General features: G+C 40.6%; 1 protein-coding gene across 2 annotated transcripts in view; it reads right to left on the bottom strand.

Moving 5' to 3' along the window:
• The window catches only part of SAMD5 (sterile alpha motif domain containing 5), a 32,167-nt gene extending 25,465 nt beyond the window's left edge, over nucleotides 1-6,702 (bottom strand). For both annotated transcript variants that reach the window (XM_018559380.1, XM_018559379.1), the window contains exon 1: nucleotides 5,358-6,702. In XM_018559380.1, coding sequence (XP_018414882.1) covers nucleotides 5,358-5,822 — 465 coding nt within the window. In that variant the 5' untranslated portion in view covers nucleotides 5,823-6,702. The remainder of the gene's footprint in view (nucleotides 1-5,357) is intronic.
• Between the last annotated feature and the right edge of the window lie 9,396 nt (nucleotides 6,703-16,098).

Here is a 16,098-nt window from a genome sequence, read left to right as displayed (position 1 = left end):
ATAGTATTACATACACAGACCTGGGGCATCCCCAATTACCATCTCTTCAACTGTCCCTTACCTCTTCCAGCAGGGGTGCAGTAATGAAGCAGAGAACCTTGGCCGGTGGTCACCCACCCAGGCTTCCTGATTGAATGGGAAGCCGCAGTCACCTCCCTCGCAGCTTCCCAGGCACTGAGTACTGCGGCTATTTTGTTGGGGAATGTAAGTGGCAAGTGTTGCTGCACTTTGTATTGCTGAGCCGGTCACAGAGAAATCTTTGTGATCTCTCCACCAGCTCAGGGACTAAAAACATGGTGCCTGCTGTTGCAGTTTCGGTGTTGTGCCCTTGGCACACCCTCTGTGCATGCCTATCCTATGGTTTTGTGGCTGTATATGACTGTTCCCTGTTTCTTCACATGGCATGCTGCTAGGATTAAATAAAATGCAAGACAGGCAACAATCAGATACTGAATGACCAAGATTGTAAATGCAGCCTAATGATGACTATATGACTATTGATTACCACATGCCTATTTTGCTACTGCCATCCTGAGCCCAACATTTGCGCCACGTGCCAAATGGCCAGATACATTTGTCTGCATCTGTTGTCCTGTGGGTAACAATAAACAGAAGTTTGATATCAAATCATGAACGGTCAGTCCATCACGAAAATTATGGTTATCGTCATCATCATTTTTAGATGGCTCAGGAGAAGGCAGGCTGAACAAGCCAGATCAGGCTTCTTTTTGTCTATCCACAAACTTCAGCATTTTCCTGGTAGCTACCATGATTTTCCCAAGACATCTGAGAGGTATAAACCCACCGATATTTTGTGGGTTTTCTTCAGGGTCCCCATATATGTGGATATACTAGGTACAGCTTTTGAGGGAGCCTCTCAGAAGGCATCCATATACAAGATGCCCAAACCACCTCAAATGCCACCTTTTGATTTAAAGGAATATCAGCTCTACCTGAAAGTTCACCTTTACTTATCACATTCCTCACCCCTTCATGGAGAAAGAGCCCAGAAACCATGCAAAAGGATGAAGATGTAATTTGCATTGCTTGCATCCACAATATTATTTTGATTATTATCCAAAGCTTAGGTACATACATAAGGATAGGATATGATAACTACACAGTAAACATTATCAAACATTTAGCTCAGGTTCCTCTTCCTTCGATGGGCGAGCTTGAGTTCTCAACCACAGAAGACAGAAAGATATTATGATTAGTAAATCACACGGATTCCACTTCCAGCTCCTTCTACTAAATACAATTTCATTAAAGACTATGCCAGGCATGCAGACCAAACTCTAACTTTTTTTTAAAAAAGCACATGTAAACTGTACTGGCAAATTTCCATTACTCTGCTGATAAATGAAAGGTAAAAGAGTTGACCTACTATACTACAGAACACAAGTTATTGAATTTTTATATTAACATTTGGTGTTACTAAGGATGCACCGACACAGGTTTTTCGCCAATACTGAATATTGTTAAGGGTGCCTGGGAAGCCGGTGTTCTATCGAAAGAACACCGGCTTCACTTGCCGAGGCTGCCTGGCTTCCTGACCAATCAGGAGGCCGGGCAGTGGGTCATGAGGTGCCGTCTTGCTTCCTGGTTGGTCAGGAAGCCAGGCTGCCTAGCAACTAGTGAAGCTCACTTCCTAGCCAATCAGGAAGTCGGGTGGCACGTCATGACCTGCCTCCCAGCTTCCTGATTGGCTAGGAAGCCGGCTTCACTTATTGCTAGGCAGCCTGGCTTCCTGACTAATCAGAAAGCCGGGAGGCAGGCGATTACATGCCACCCAGCTTCCTGATTGGTTAGGCCAGGCTGCCTAGTTACAATTGAAGCCAGCTTCCTAGCCAATCAGGAAGCTGGGAGGCAGGTAATAACCCACCGCCCGGCTTCCTGATTGGAAAGGAAGCCGGCTCCCTGCTCCCTCAGCACTGCCGGTCAAAGGAGTATTGGAAGTATGTATCGGGGTTCTCGCCCAAATACTCGTTATCGGCACTGATACTAATATCGGTATCGGTGTATCCCTGGGTGTTACCCCTATAAATAATACATTTGAGAATACTGTGCACTTTAAACAACAGTGTTTACTTGGCTTCAGATCACACAATGTTGGGTTCTGCCTAAACATTTTTTAGTACGTGTGTGTTAAATGTTGGAAGTTTAATGGTTGACTGTTCTATGCAAAGCCCAAAAGCATTTTTAAGATGTTCTATAAATACATAAATGTATTAACAAATGAATATGACATTATCCGAAAAGTTGTCAGTAAAAAAATAAATTAATTTGGTGCACTGTAGTACCTCTTTTAAAAGTATAGGTGTCACTGTTTTTTCTAACTGGTAGTATTATGCTTGGGGAAGTCTAGAAAAAGTGACATAAACAAGTTACAAAAGGTTTTATCATACATCTTCATAAATCTGACTTTTAGAAAATGTAAATTCATCCTACACAAATGTACAATGACACTGTGTAATTTGTGTAATCTATGTCTGTGAGTTCAGGTCTCCAGAACATCCCTCATGATTTCATATATGCAATCAAACGGTATTCATTTACTTTTGCTTTATTTCAATATTGTCCCTTCTTCTGTATTTAATTAAACTGTGACAAGCTCCAGAAATATAACTATTCATGACTAGGTTAAACAGAAGGCTCATCTGCGTCCTCATCAGATCAGTGAATTTGAGTGCCAGGAGAAAGTTCAGTTTTATGAATGTCACAGGAAGGGGTCCTGCTGTCTCAGTGCTAACCAATGAAATGCAAGCCATAGATGCTAATCACCCCCTTCTGTGTGTGTGTACACAGCACATTTCTTACAAAACTTTACCATCCAAACTAAGCCTGCTGAAACTATTCCTGGAATGTGAGGAAACAGAGTATGCTTTAGATCATTGAAGCTATTGTCTGATGCTAAATTAAAGGATTACTTATTTAACTCTTAACAATCACAGTAAAGATTAAAATATCTTTCAAACAATCAGCATTTTCCATCTACTTTAAGGAAGGATTGCTGCATTCCCCATAATCCACACATTTATTGCTGAAGTTGCAAGAATCAGCTGTGTATGTAATTTGTTAAACTATGTGTATGGTGACTTTATATTGGCAGACCTCTCACTGAGAGCAATGGGCAATAAGAGATTTGCTCTGTCGAGTGTCATGCAACCATGTGGTACATGGACAGCTTCCTCCTCTTTGGAGAAAAGGGAACAATCATAAAGCAGTTGTAAAATGTCTGCATGCACTTACAATGAATTATGATGTTAAAAATTACTTGTTGCTAATCTCTTAGATCTAATATCTTTAAATGACCCAGTGTTCTCAGGAGTAATCACATGGTTGCAAAAAGCAGTCTATGAATGGTCACCTTAAGGCAGATTTAAGACATCTACAAGAACATTAGTTGGAAAAGCAATATAAATACCATCACATTAAAGTAAGAAAGGATTTCTCACACCTGCTACACCTATGTGCATGACATATTCATGTCTAGACAGAAAGAATATTAACATGCCCAGTTATTTGTTCATCATACATCAAATGAATATATGAAGATAATGTTTAAAATGAAACTGATTTTTTTTTAATCGTATCATGGATCATTGTCCAGCAAAAATGTTAATTAATACACATGTTTTCTGTACCTAATATGATGTTTATGCACCCCTTTCAATTTTAACTGAACAGTTCCATATGGGTGTACAATTATCAATAACGCAACTGCTTTGTGCCATATCACATTTTACACACAATGAGGTTGATTTACTGGAGGAGTATTAGCTTTTTAAAGCTCTATTGCCTTGAATCATCCATTCATTTACAAAGGAAATTATATCTTTTAATTATTTTGTGCATTCTTATAGGTGAACATAGGTTCACTTGACTATGTAAAATGTGACTCTGCCCCCAGGTTCTATTTGTTTAAAATGTTTATCGTTGTATATTGATTCATGCAGTTTCCATTTGTATTCTATAATTTGTAAAGCGACATATTTTGGGGTGCTAAGGGAGAATTTATGGTGCCACACAGGTAGGGAAAGTGTGTGGAGCTCATGCTTTACAGTGACTATAGTCTAAAAGACCACTAATTAATTATCAGGAGCGGCCACATGGTTGTACTTGTACTTAATCATGCAGTCAGGGAAGCTAAGTGCACCAAAACCGGGAGAAAATAGAGCCGCTGTGTGATGTTCGAGATGAACTCTTCCTGAGACCTGGAACTGACCTTGGCATATGCTACAAAGTAGGATATTTGGTCACGATATGCATACAAAAGTATCCAGCATGCCTTACATAAAGTCCACAGCAGACATAACACATTAAACATATGCAGTATCTTTTATATAGGTTTCATGTCACTGGTTAAATGTCTCCTTTTTACCCATTTTAAGGATGGGTCTTACTGTTTTTATTGTGACAACACTTTTTACCCAGAAAAAAACAACCCTGATCTCTATGGTAAATGAGAGTTACAAACCAAATTATACTCATTGTCAACAGACCACAAAGCTTGTGCTGAAATGACTGCTGTGCAATAAGCGAGTGACCAGGCATATCTAGTGCTCATGGGAGAGATAGACAGTTCCCTGTATTTAACCATGATGTGAAAGATGAATAGAGCCTGCACACAGGGAAAGGGCTTTGAATGACAACATTGCAAACTTAAGCGCTGTGATTCAGGAAATGTTGCATGTAAGCAATTTCCCTTATGGTAATGAGACGAAAGAGACGGCTGGGGTGGCGAACCTTATTATGGTTTGTGATAACTGTATCAGCATAAAGTGTAAACGTTGCATGGGCATGCAGATCCTAGTCTGTTTCACAACGTTAATTCATAATCCACATTTGTGAACATATTCCCTAAAAGTATTATGCTCATCGTGTATATTTCCCAAACCTATCAAATGGAATAAAATACTATATAGTTCCTATTGGAATTAGATTTTCTCAGCAGCTCAAAACAACCTGTTCAATTTCGCCTTTCCAGGTTAAAGCACTTAAAACAGTTGACTGGTTGCTATAAGTTACAGTAGTTTGCACAAAGATCCGAGATTTATTAAAAATTACCATAGCAAAAATTGTATAAAACTGACAAATAACATCTTCAGAAGCCAGTATCTAAAAAACTTTAAAAAGGCAAAATGTTGAAAGTGCACACTTTAGTGACAACTGGAAGCCAGGATCCACTTTTAACTACAAAGATTTGGATCACAGATCCAAAATGAGGTCGCTCATTTGAAAGTAGAATACACAGAAGATATACACCTTAGATATACACCTTAGTATGTCCACAAGTTAATTAAGAAGGCTAACTTCATGAAAACTGAATGTTACCTTTAATTATAATGTCTTACCTTTTTGGAGAAAGGTGGCTTACTGAGGTTGACACCATCCCGAATAAGTTTATCCCTTATCATGATCTTTAGCTTAAGTTTAGGATAAGTTACCAAGTTTTTATTTAGTTGGCCAGTTTTATTACTCCTTGGTACAGGTTTGTGACCCTGGACTTCCCTCCATGCTTTGGTTTCATATTGCTCCATCATGTGGCTGGAGTAGATATCTGGAGTTGGTGAGTCTACCTGGGGTTCCAAAGTGAAATATAATCCACTTGCAGCCTCTTTCTCCTCTTCCCTCAACCTGTGCACTGCATCATGGATCTTCTTTCGATGCTGCTGGATCATCACACCAATGGCATCCAGATCTGGGTCCCCAATCTGTTTGCATACCTCCAAGTCATCGTATCCATTATCCACAAATGACTCTGCATACTGAGAAAGCTGCAATGCTTTCAGCCATTCATATACTATATTAGCACACATGGTGATTAACCTAAAAATAAAAAATCCAGCGGCAGAAAAATGAGACGTCACTTCCAAAACATAAGTAAAATTAAGCAAAAAAATAATCCCAAGTCAGACTTCAATTCCGCAATGCACAGAAGAAGCGCAATCAGCGACTTAACATGTTTTGTCGACTTTCTACAAGTGAACAGTTCTAAAATACCAATGAGATAAGATGAAGCGCAGGTATGTAATGTCGCATGACATTCTGCAGGCAGAGGAAAGCTTGCCTGTGTTCTGAAAGTAAATATCCAATTTGTTCAATCCAGAGAAGAGAAATTAGACTGTCGATGTAGATGGATCCTGTGTGCTCTTCTTCAATCAGATCAAGAGTAAACTGATTACACCTCAGCCGCCTCCTGATTTTTACATCTCTGATAAAATCCAAAGCAGGCAACACCCTTATGCCATGTCGCTAAATATTTTCCAAACTTGTTAGTATTGAGCAGCACGCTGGTACTTTTTTATATCCACATCGCATCCAGGATTCAGCATTCCACTCTAATATTCCAGAGTGATCCAGTGAGGCTATGTTTCGCACTCTGTCATTAACACTTTGCTTCTCTCCTCCCTCTCTGTCTTCATCTCCGCGAAGCTGGACACGCTTCTTGTTCCTCCACCAATAAATAGACTAAAAAAAGTCAATATTTTCTAAGGTTAGCTGGCTGCTTGTGGCTCTCAGTCATCCTCCAGCCCCACCTTCTTTTATTTTTACAACCTAGTAAAATAGTGCTTTATCGTCCTCTGCTTGTTTCATTTCATAGCACCGGCTCTACACTGTTTTTTATTTATTGTTCCAGATCACATTTGCAGCCGCTTCGGAGAGAAGATTAGAAGTGTGGTTCAGCCAGCAGCCTCTGCTCTGTATATGTGTGTGTGTGTGTGAGTGTGCTGGGAGGGGACTTTGATTCAAGATTAATCTGCAAGGCAATACAGCAGGCAGTTTGGCTACAGACAGGCTGTTTCCATAAGGTTATTTGTGTCATTCACTCTTGTTTAAAGCATAACCGCTCCTTTATCCCGCTTTTTATTTGTCTTCCATTCACAGCAAGGATGCTAATTATACTTCACGTTTCTTATTCTGTGCTTGTCTCTTTCATACAAACAAGAAGCCCTGAGCCTTTTTAGTGAAATATTCTAATCTGTCAGTTATTCTGAGCTGAGAAGGAAAACTTGAATCTCAAGGATGTGGCTGAAGCAATAACCTGTTGTAGAATTGTTCTGACACTAGCTGCTGCCTTATGTAACACTGGCTGATGGCTACCCAACGTAAAAATCCTCATCCTGTAAAATGTCATTTCTTAGGGTATTTTACAAAAACAACAAAACCTATGAATTGCTAAGCATTTAAGCATTTTTCATTGCATTTTAAATATTCTTAATATGTGGGTTTTTCTTAAAATAATTCTTACCTGTGCCCATGTTCACAGTGGTATAAAAATAAGCTATTCTTAAAAGGGCATGCTAAGTAAGGAAATTCTCATGATGAGTTCTCATGACTTTTCATGATGCATAAAGTGAATTAAGCCCTAGCACCTCGTCCGATTTCACTTTCTACTGATCTGCAATGCAGGCTGAAATTGAGTTGGGTGCCATTGCCTAGTGCAATCTGCACCATGGGATATATTATAGAATAAGGCTACATGGATTAGAAAAAAGATTTATGTATATAAACTGAATTAGCCAGTACATCTACACCATACCTTATCCATATAATTAATGTTTTTATTATTGATGGATGAACTTTTTGTGTTATTTATTTAATATCCTTTAATACATGGTACCATATATTGCATCGTTCTTGCTGATGTGAAAAAGCCAAGAAACACAGATTGTTTACAAAATGAGAGTTGCACCCAATATTGCATTCTTTTTACTGTGGAGGCGTAGACGAGCCCAGCTAGCAGCCACCCATTTTTCTTCCCTGCTGTGTGGTCGTGAAGGGGCGGTGTTGCAGCATGATGAACCCAATATTGGTGTTTTATGAATGAATGGTTTTTGATGAATAATAGTTACCAATCTACAGTATACAAAAGCAGTTGTGTGTCTGTATATATGTATATATGTATATGTGTATATATATCTATATCTCTATATCTATACATAGATATAGAGATATAGATATATAGATATATAATCTCTACATATTACTGGCAAATCCCCAAATTAGCCTGATTTATGCTTAGTTAAATATCTGTACATCTAAATGATCATCAGTCTTGTCTATGCTGTGCATCCCTTTATGCATTACATTATATATGTAAACTAAAGCTATGGTTGAAATTTAAGCCAATATTAAAAAACAAACATCCTGGGCTACGGTACTCCACTTTATAAATGACAAACACTTTTAAACACTTGTATATTTCAAAGTATTCTTGTAGCATTACTTTAGTGTAGATCATCTAGGTCTTCAAGTTAAAGCTGTACAGTCTATGTTATGCTCTTTGCCAATGAAGGGCACAACAAAAGGATATTTTATTTACAGCATAAATCTTTCTAAATCAATATTGTTGGAGAAAGGCATGCCAGCAGCGGGAACCTTTTGTAACTGAATCAGATGGTGTCACCATTTAAAAAATGAACAAAGTCTAGACACTTCCTTCCTGAACCCTTTATGACCATGCTCATCTATTTATAAATATAATGTGGCGCTGGTAGTGTACAGTATAGGGCTTATTAGAGATACACTCTGTCTTGATGGCATGTGCCTGATTGCTTACTCATTTTCTTTTTCTAGCTGTCTCTTTAAATGGGGTCATAAGACCCCAAAGAAGCCTATACATAACATAATCTCTTTTTTTCAGATGCTACAGTAGAACACTAGTCCATTGGTTGCCTTTTTTTTGACTGTTTATCATAATAATGGAAGTTGTGGATCAAGTAGGTTTATTTACTACAAATAGGCAAAATATTTACTACTGAAATAGGTGTTTTAAAGAGCCGTGCATCATAAAACAAACTTCCCCCTGTGAACAAAAAAAGTGAACCGTGAAATCACAGCACACAAAAACGTGCACAAGGGTGCTTGGTCCTTCAATAAAGAAGGGACCTCGAATTCCCGACCGCCCGGGGCGCAAGGCTCCTGACAGGGGTTGAGATACTTAACATAATCTCTTTTTTTCAGATGCTACAGTAGAACACTAGTCCATTGGTTGCCTTTTTTTTGACTGTTTATCATAATAATGGAAGTTGTGGATCAAGTAGGTTTATTTACTACAAATAGGCAAAATATTTACTACTGAAATAGGTGTTTTAAAGAGACGTGCATCATAAAACAAACTTCCCCCTGTGAACAAAAAAAGTGAACCGTGAAATCACAGCACACAAAAACGTGCACAAGGGTGCTTGGTCCTTCAATAAAGAAGGGACCTCGAATTCCCGACCGCCCGGGGCGCAAGGCTCCTGACAGGGGTTGAGATACTTTGGTCCACCAACCCGGAGGCTGGCAGACCCCGATCCTTCTGGGACCTGCCGAAACAGGTCCCACCAAGTACTAGGTAGGGAGCTCTCACGAAGAGAGACTCCCTGGTTCGGGAGGAGGCAGAGAACCCTATATTAGGGCACAGAACCTCCTCCCCTGCATCGGGAATGGTCCCCGAAGGTACCTGCACCCTAGCACTCTGTGGGTCAAATTTAAAAAACAAAAAAGTGTCAATCGTGCATGTAGTGCAATAAATTAATAAATAGTGCCAGTGCACCACGCTGACAGGCCCTAGGGGCCGGAGTGCAAAAATATTGCCCCGGACTAGCCATAAGGCCTGTCTCGGAGGCGAAGTGCAGAAAATGCAATGTGGTGTGTGTCCTAGTGCTGCAGTGAGTCATGTAGGGTCCCACACCCAAGTGACTTTCTGAGCACCCCTGGGACGCCACCCCCAGGGGGCACAACACCACGGGCTTGGCCGCCTCCCTACCCTCTGGCCAGACCAAGTGATTCTCCGCTCATTCCAGAAGGTAGTGCCATCGGGGGTCCTTCTGCTGTCTGTGGTCTACCCGTTAAACCTCAGAGCCTGACGCAACCAGCAGCAGACCGAACCATCCTCTGACACCCACCAATTACGCCAGAGGGTACTCGAATGCTCTCCCATAGGGCAGCAGCATCCTTTCCCCTCCAACAACTGATAAGAACAGATACTACACTTGATCTTAGCCAAAAGGCCGAGAAGCAAACTACTGAAATAGGTGTACTTTAGTACATTGTGCTATATAGAATGGATGATTTGGATACATAATAGTTACAAAATACCCCGCACTCTAAGAACAATACCTGCAACTGATTGAGATGAAAGAATGGATGAATAAATACATGAATGAAAATAAATGAATACAAAGAATTGATTTCTATTCTTACTGGTTTATAAACATTAAGTATGTATTGCACTGTGTTTTGGGGGTTTAAGCTATATTCTTGTCAAACTGAAGAACTAAACATGTTAAAAAAAAAAGAAATTATAAAAACTTGTAACTGGATCTGATATTTAATAACAAAGACTATTTCCTAAATTTCAAGTTGTACGCACTGCCATATAATTGTGATCTAAAATACACTTTGGATAGGAGAGAGACTATTGCAAGACAAAGAATGCCAACTATCAGTCAGATCAGACCTGCTCTACGGGTAATTGGGCTTCATACGATCTCCATACAAACCAACACACGTCTATGTAAATACTTAATAGCTAGGCTGGAATATGTGTCCATATAAGGGGTGCGTTGGTGTGTGTATGAAGCTTTCACACATATGCTTCTATTTTACCATATGGTCCATCTCTTTGGTATGTGTTGCAAACATCCGTATTCCAGTTGCCAAATCTACTGCAGATAAGGCCACGTCATGCCAAAACTGTGTTGGCAACCCAATTTGCCCATGTGTGGGCGGTTTTATTGCCAAGGTGTATAGGCAACATACAGTACATACATAATAGCACAATGTTTTCTGCATATACACTCTACTGTTTACATAGAGTGCCTTCGCTACTGTTACTTACATTGCTGTATGTCCAGTGATTTTGCTGTCACTGGCATCTGTACTTCCCTGGCTCTATTTTAATCTTGACTTCCTCCTTTGTGGTGGCTACATTAGTGGGGTCCCTATGGAGCCACCAGAATGAGGCTCCCCCACCTGGGACTACTGATCGACATTGTCAGGCCGCTCTTTGCGCACACACGCAGGCGGCACAGTGGCTGTGCTGTAGAAGAGGTAGTGTGACCCGCCCACTTCTCCACCCACATACTATGATTGACAGTCAATGCCATCACTGATATGGTGCACAGAACCTAGATTACACTGAAACTATCAGTGGACAGAAAGGTGTCGGAGCGCTGCATCTGAAAAAGCATTCTGGAGAAATAAATAAAAGGAAATAAGAGTTTTGCAAAAGGTGCACTTTACCATTAAATTAATTTTGAAGAGCTAATATGCATTTAAATAGAGAGCATAGTTTCATTAAGGGAGTTTAATGCTACTTTAACATTTAGACAAGTACACTAAGGACAATGTGCTGTGTAATATTCTTTGATTGCTTACAGCCTCATATTGTTGAGTCACCTAACCCCAAACTCACCTTCATCCATTCAAGTGTTTTTGCAGTCTCCTTATGTACAGCCCATGTGCAATTTATTTAAGAATACCCCAATCACTAAGAATGAATGACTTCATGACATTGTTTCAACCCCTTGCAAGGGGAAGAGACTGCAATATAGCCTGGATACAGAAAACCTCTAAATCTGGCAGAAAAAAATGACAGAACATTTAAATTAAAAGGAAACAATAGTGTTTCATCACTCCAGAACATTGATTCCTAACTTGGGGTACATGCCAGTACATTTAGGGATACATAGAAAAAGTTTTGTAATGGCAGAAAAAGGGTGTGGCAGTGGGGAGTCAGGGACTTTAATATGACCCACTAGTCCCCAGATAAAAAAGGGTGTGGCAGTGGGGAGTCAGGGACTTTAATGAAGAACTCCGAGCAGAATCTGGACTGCAAGGGTTAAGTGCTCATTTTGTTCTAAAATAAAGATATACTCACCAGAACCTTGGTTCCACCTGGCTGCTTGGCCCCCAGTGCTACGCTGCAGCCTCTCTCCCCCTCCACTCAGGCAGTGAAATGTCCCTCAGCGTCCTCATGTCTAATACACTGTATTAGACGTGATGACTCATGGATCCTTAGACCACTGGAGCGGAGGAGGAGAGAGGCTGCAGACATCGGTCTAGCAGCCAGGCTGAATTGAGGTTCGGGTGAGTATGTCTTTGTTATTTTAGATAACAAGCGCTTAGCCCTTGCAGTGTGGAGATCTTCTTTAATGTGTCCTATTGGTCCCCAGATTAAAAAAAGAGCATTGCAGTGGGGAGTCAGTGCCTTTACTGTGTCTCATTGGTCCCTGGATATAAAAAGGCTGTGGCAGTGGGGAGTCAGGAACTTTATTGTGTCCCATTGGTCCCCAGAACAACAAAAAAGGGTGTGGCAGTGGGAGTCAGGGACTTTGTGCCCCATAGGTCCGCATTTTTCAGGACCAGCTGCTGGCAACTCAATCAGTCCAAGGTGGAGGGATGTGCCCTTGACCTCTGTTAAGAGTGGATGCTGTCTTCTGCAATCTGGAGCAACAATCAGGCAGCATGGGACAGAGAATGTGATGCTGCAGCGATGACTGCTGACCGTTGAGTCCATGGTCCTGAGTGCTGATTCCTAAGTCCTGGGTCCTTAGTCCTGAATGCTGAGTCCTGAGCCCAGGCTCCACTTTGCAGCATCAATCCCCTCCTCTACACTCTCCTAGAAGCACTGGAAATTCTCCTGTGGCCCGCCCTTAAATACAACAAATAGGTAAGCCACCAGACTGTATCCGTGCTCCATCTGCATCCGCCATGGCCCAAACACACATCATGGAGAGATGCCTAGCCATAATATCCCCAGTGGCCCCAAAACCCCAGGGGAGCCCAGATCCAGGGGAACTATTTTGGCACTATGTGCACTGCTTTTATCCCACCCCTACTCTGTCTCTGTCCCAGCCCATGGGGGCAGGGTACAGTTTATGGAAATAGGATGCCAAGGGGTATAAAAAAAAGGTTGGGAACCACTGTTTTAGCCGTTTTACATATAGCTAAACTCAAAAGCTTTTTGTGGAGACTTTCTGACATTATCATGGTTGCCATATTTCCTTGATAATACTAGCATTTCACACAAACATTTTACTTGTTGCATGAAGTTGCCTTTTTAAAGTACAAGAAAGAAAGATGGGAGCTGCCACTGCTAGATGGCAATGCTAAGGGACTGGTGGTGTCTGGTTTCTAAACTTTTGGTTTGCAGACCCCTAGCATGCATGCAAGAAATGAAGATCAAAAGAAAGTCAGAATTTCTTTTCACTAAACATGTTATATGCTAGTAACCTATAAGGTGTTGAAGCCAAAAAATCAGCCATGTACCTGTCATTTTCAGAAGTAGAGGTTTGCAATAGTAGCCTACATTGTTGTCTCATAACAGGCTTCCTTTAAACCAGCTACAGGTTATTGTCCTGTAATCAGGATCTATCCTATCAATGTAACATTTTGAACCCTGTTCTGCATGTGCTGTAGTATGCATAAGCTGGTACACATTTTTCAGACAAGGTCTATTGTGTACATAAATGCGATTTGTTTTGGTAAAACTGGATTTTCAGCTTAAGACAGTAGAATCCAATTTTTACTGCAAATAGTGATTATCCGCATTTTGTCGGCATAGTGCCCTTGTAAAAATTATGATCTGGGTTTATTTTCCACCAGGAACACAATCTACGTGGAGTTTCCATGGATTTCCTGGGGGTATCCCCGCTTTATTCCCCTTTATTCACTGAAAATCATTGGCTTTTTATGTTTGCCAAAATAAAGGTGGGTTAGCTATAGATTAGAACGGAAAAGCTAAAAAAAAAAGTAGGTTTATGTCATAATCATGTAAATAAATAAAATGTATACCGTAATAATAATAATACTATAGTTTGGCAGTTTGAACTACTGTCAGTAAACTATTTTGATCACAAAAATGAAATCCTTATTTTTATTCCCTCAGCTATTACCTTGTGACATGCTGTAATTCAATCCTACCAACCTCATACACCAGGACATTTCACAACAATTTATTCTGCTCCCAGTTCTCATTGTGCTTTCTGTATTTCAGAAAAGGTAGATAATGTAAAATAAGACCACACTGCCTTCTACTGATCAGCAACCAGTACAGCAATTCACATTGCTACTTAAAAACATTCATTTTCTAACCTTTCCTGAAATAAAACCTGTCAACACATGATATTAGAATGTACATTAGATTGGATTCTGCTGAACTCTTTTTACACATCGTTGCCAAAATAAAATTAGTGTCTTAGCGATAATATACATGGTTATGTACATTTTATATTGTGTTCATTGCTATTATTTAGCGTTACTGTGTTCATCAATTACGCAAAGGCTCCCTAAGATGAGGCAGCTGCTGCCCTGTCAACTTCCTGAATTTATACTGACAACGCTTGATTTCTTTCCGATCCTTAGTAACCACAACAGCACAAAACACAGAGTTCAATTATCTAGTCACTCTTAAACAAAGGAAGTTAAAACGAACCCTGCATGAAAATCATTACTGAGCACCCCATCCCTGAATACAAAACAGTTATTAAAAGCTACAAATACCCAAAGCAATAGTAAAAAAAATACCTGCTTCGGACCCCACCTTTCGACTGCTTCTTGTGGGCACCTTTAAAGTCACTGTGCAGTACTGAGGCACGGTGACATGGGTGTTTAAAATGACACTAAACTCAGGAGTTAAATCTTATAAATGCTACTTTTGTTCCCCATCGTCCCTGTGTGTGTTGTAAAGTAGCTACCACTCCAAACACACTCCTATGATGGACTACAATCTCAATATAAATTAGTAAACTAAACATGAGATTGTAGTCCATCACTGGAGTGAGCTTGGAGCGGTGGCTACTTTATAACACACACAGGGACCATCTTCCTCCAACCCATAGTTCAACAGCGTCGTACATACTTGCATGACACGAAACACTTAATACAAACAATAGCTGGTTTGCAGTTTGATCAGGGTAGTATCAAGTATCTTGATTACGGCTGATGTCGAGTCTCTATACACCGTTATTGACCTTATTGAAGCACTTCAGGTGATCAAATGGTAATTCTGGAGAGAGAATGATCTGGAAGAGCTAAAAAATATTTTATAATGGAAGCTCTAGAATTTAGTTTGTATAGGAACTATTTCTGGTATGATCAGAGTTTCTATAGACAGAAAACAAGAGTGGCCATGGGGGCTAAATTTGCCCCAAGCGTGGCTAATGCTTTAATGTTTACGTGGGAGATCGAAGCCATCCTCAATAATAGGGCAGAAGAATTGCTGCTGTACAAGAGATTTATTGACAATATTTTAATGATTTCGAGGGGCAGCAGTGTGGGCTTGGATCATTTTCTCCCACATCTTAATGATAATAATAATAATAAAAATATAGTACTTGCATATTATATTAGCCAAACCTAGATAAACTTTTTAGACTTCGAAATTTATGTTGAAGGAAAGCCCCTCACTAAAACCTTTAAGGAAACAGATCGGAATGGTTACATTCCAGTTACTACTTGCCAGCATCTGTCCTGGCTCCAGAATATACCAAGGGGCCAGTTACTAAGAATGAAAAGGAACTGTTCAAAGGAAAGTTATTTAAAATTGCAATCCGAGGTTCTGAAAAAAAGATTTGCCCAGAAAGGGAACAAAGTGGACTTCATAGAAGATCAGATTAAAAAGATGGCGGAACTCCGGAGGCAGAATATCCTAGAGAAACATAATAGGTATCCGAGACATTTGCAGTTCTGAGGGAATAGAAAAGATACATAAGCATTGGAGGGGAGGCAACTAAGGGAGGAGATGGCAAGGAAGGAGACTAGTTGGATTTATCGGACGGGAGCCCTGGCTCCAAGGGGGCTTAATAGTTACATAGTATTTGGGGTTGAATAAAGACATACGTCCAGGGGCGTATCTGCCGCGAATCAAACCAGGCGTTTGCCTGGAGCGGCAGATTCCCTGAGAGCGGCGTTGCTGTGGCTCTCTCCCCTTGATAAATTTTATTTATCAGGGGAAGTGAACCGGAGGCTATAGTGGCGCCGGGGACGAGGGCGGCCAGCGGGGACGAGGACGGCGTGCTGCGGTGGTGTCCAGATGGCAGTGGACGGCGGCGCTTTGAATGCCAGGTGAGTGATTGTCTGTGCAGATGGGGCCTCCCCACGGGG

Source organism: Nanorana parkeri, unplaced genomic scaffold (genome assembly GCF_000935625.1).
Source record: "Nanorana parkeri isolate BGI_ZX_2015 unplaced genomic scaffold, ASM93562v1 scaffold391, whole genome shotgun sequence".
In the NCBI taxonomy this organism is placed as follows: domain Eukaryota; kingdom Metazoa; phylum Chordata; class Amphibia; order Anura; family Dicroglossidae; genus Nanorana; species Nanorana parkeri.
The sequence above is the reverse complement of the archived record's forward strand: the minus strand, read 5'-3'. Positions and strand labels throughout refer to the sequence as shown.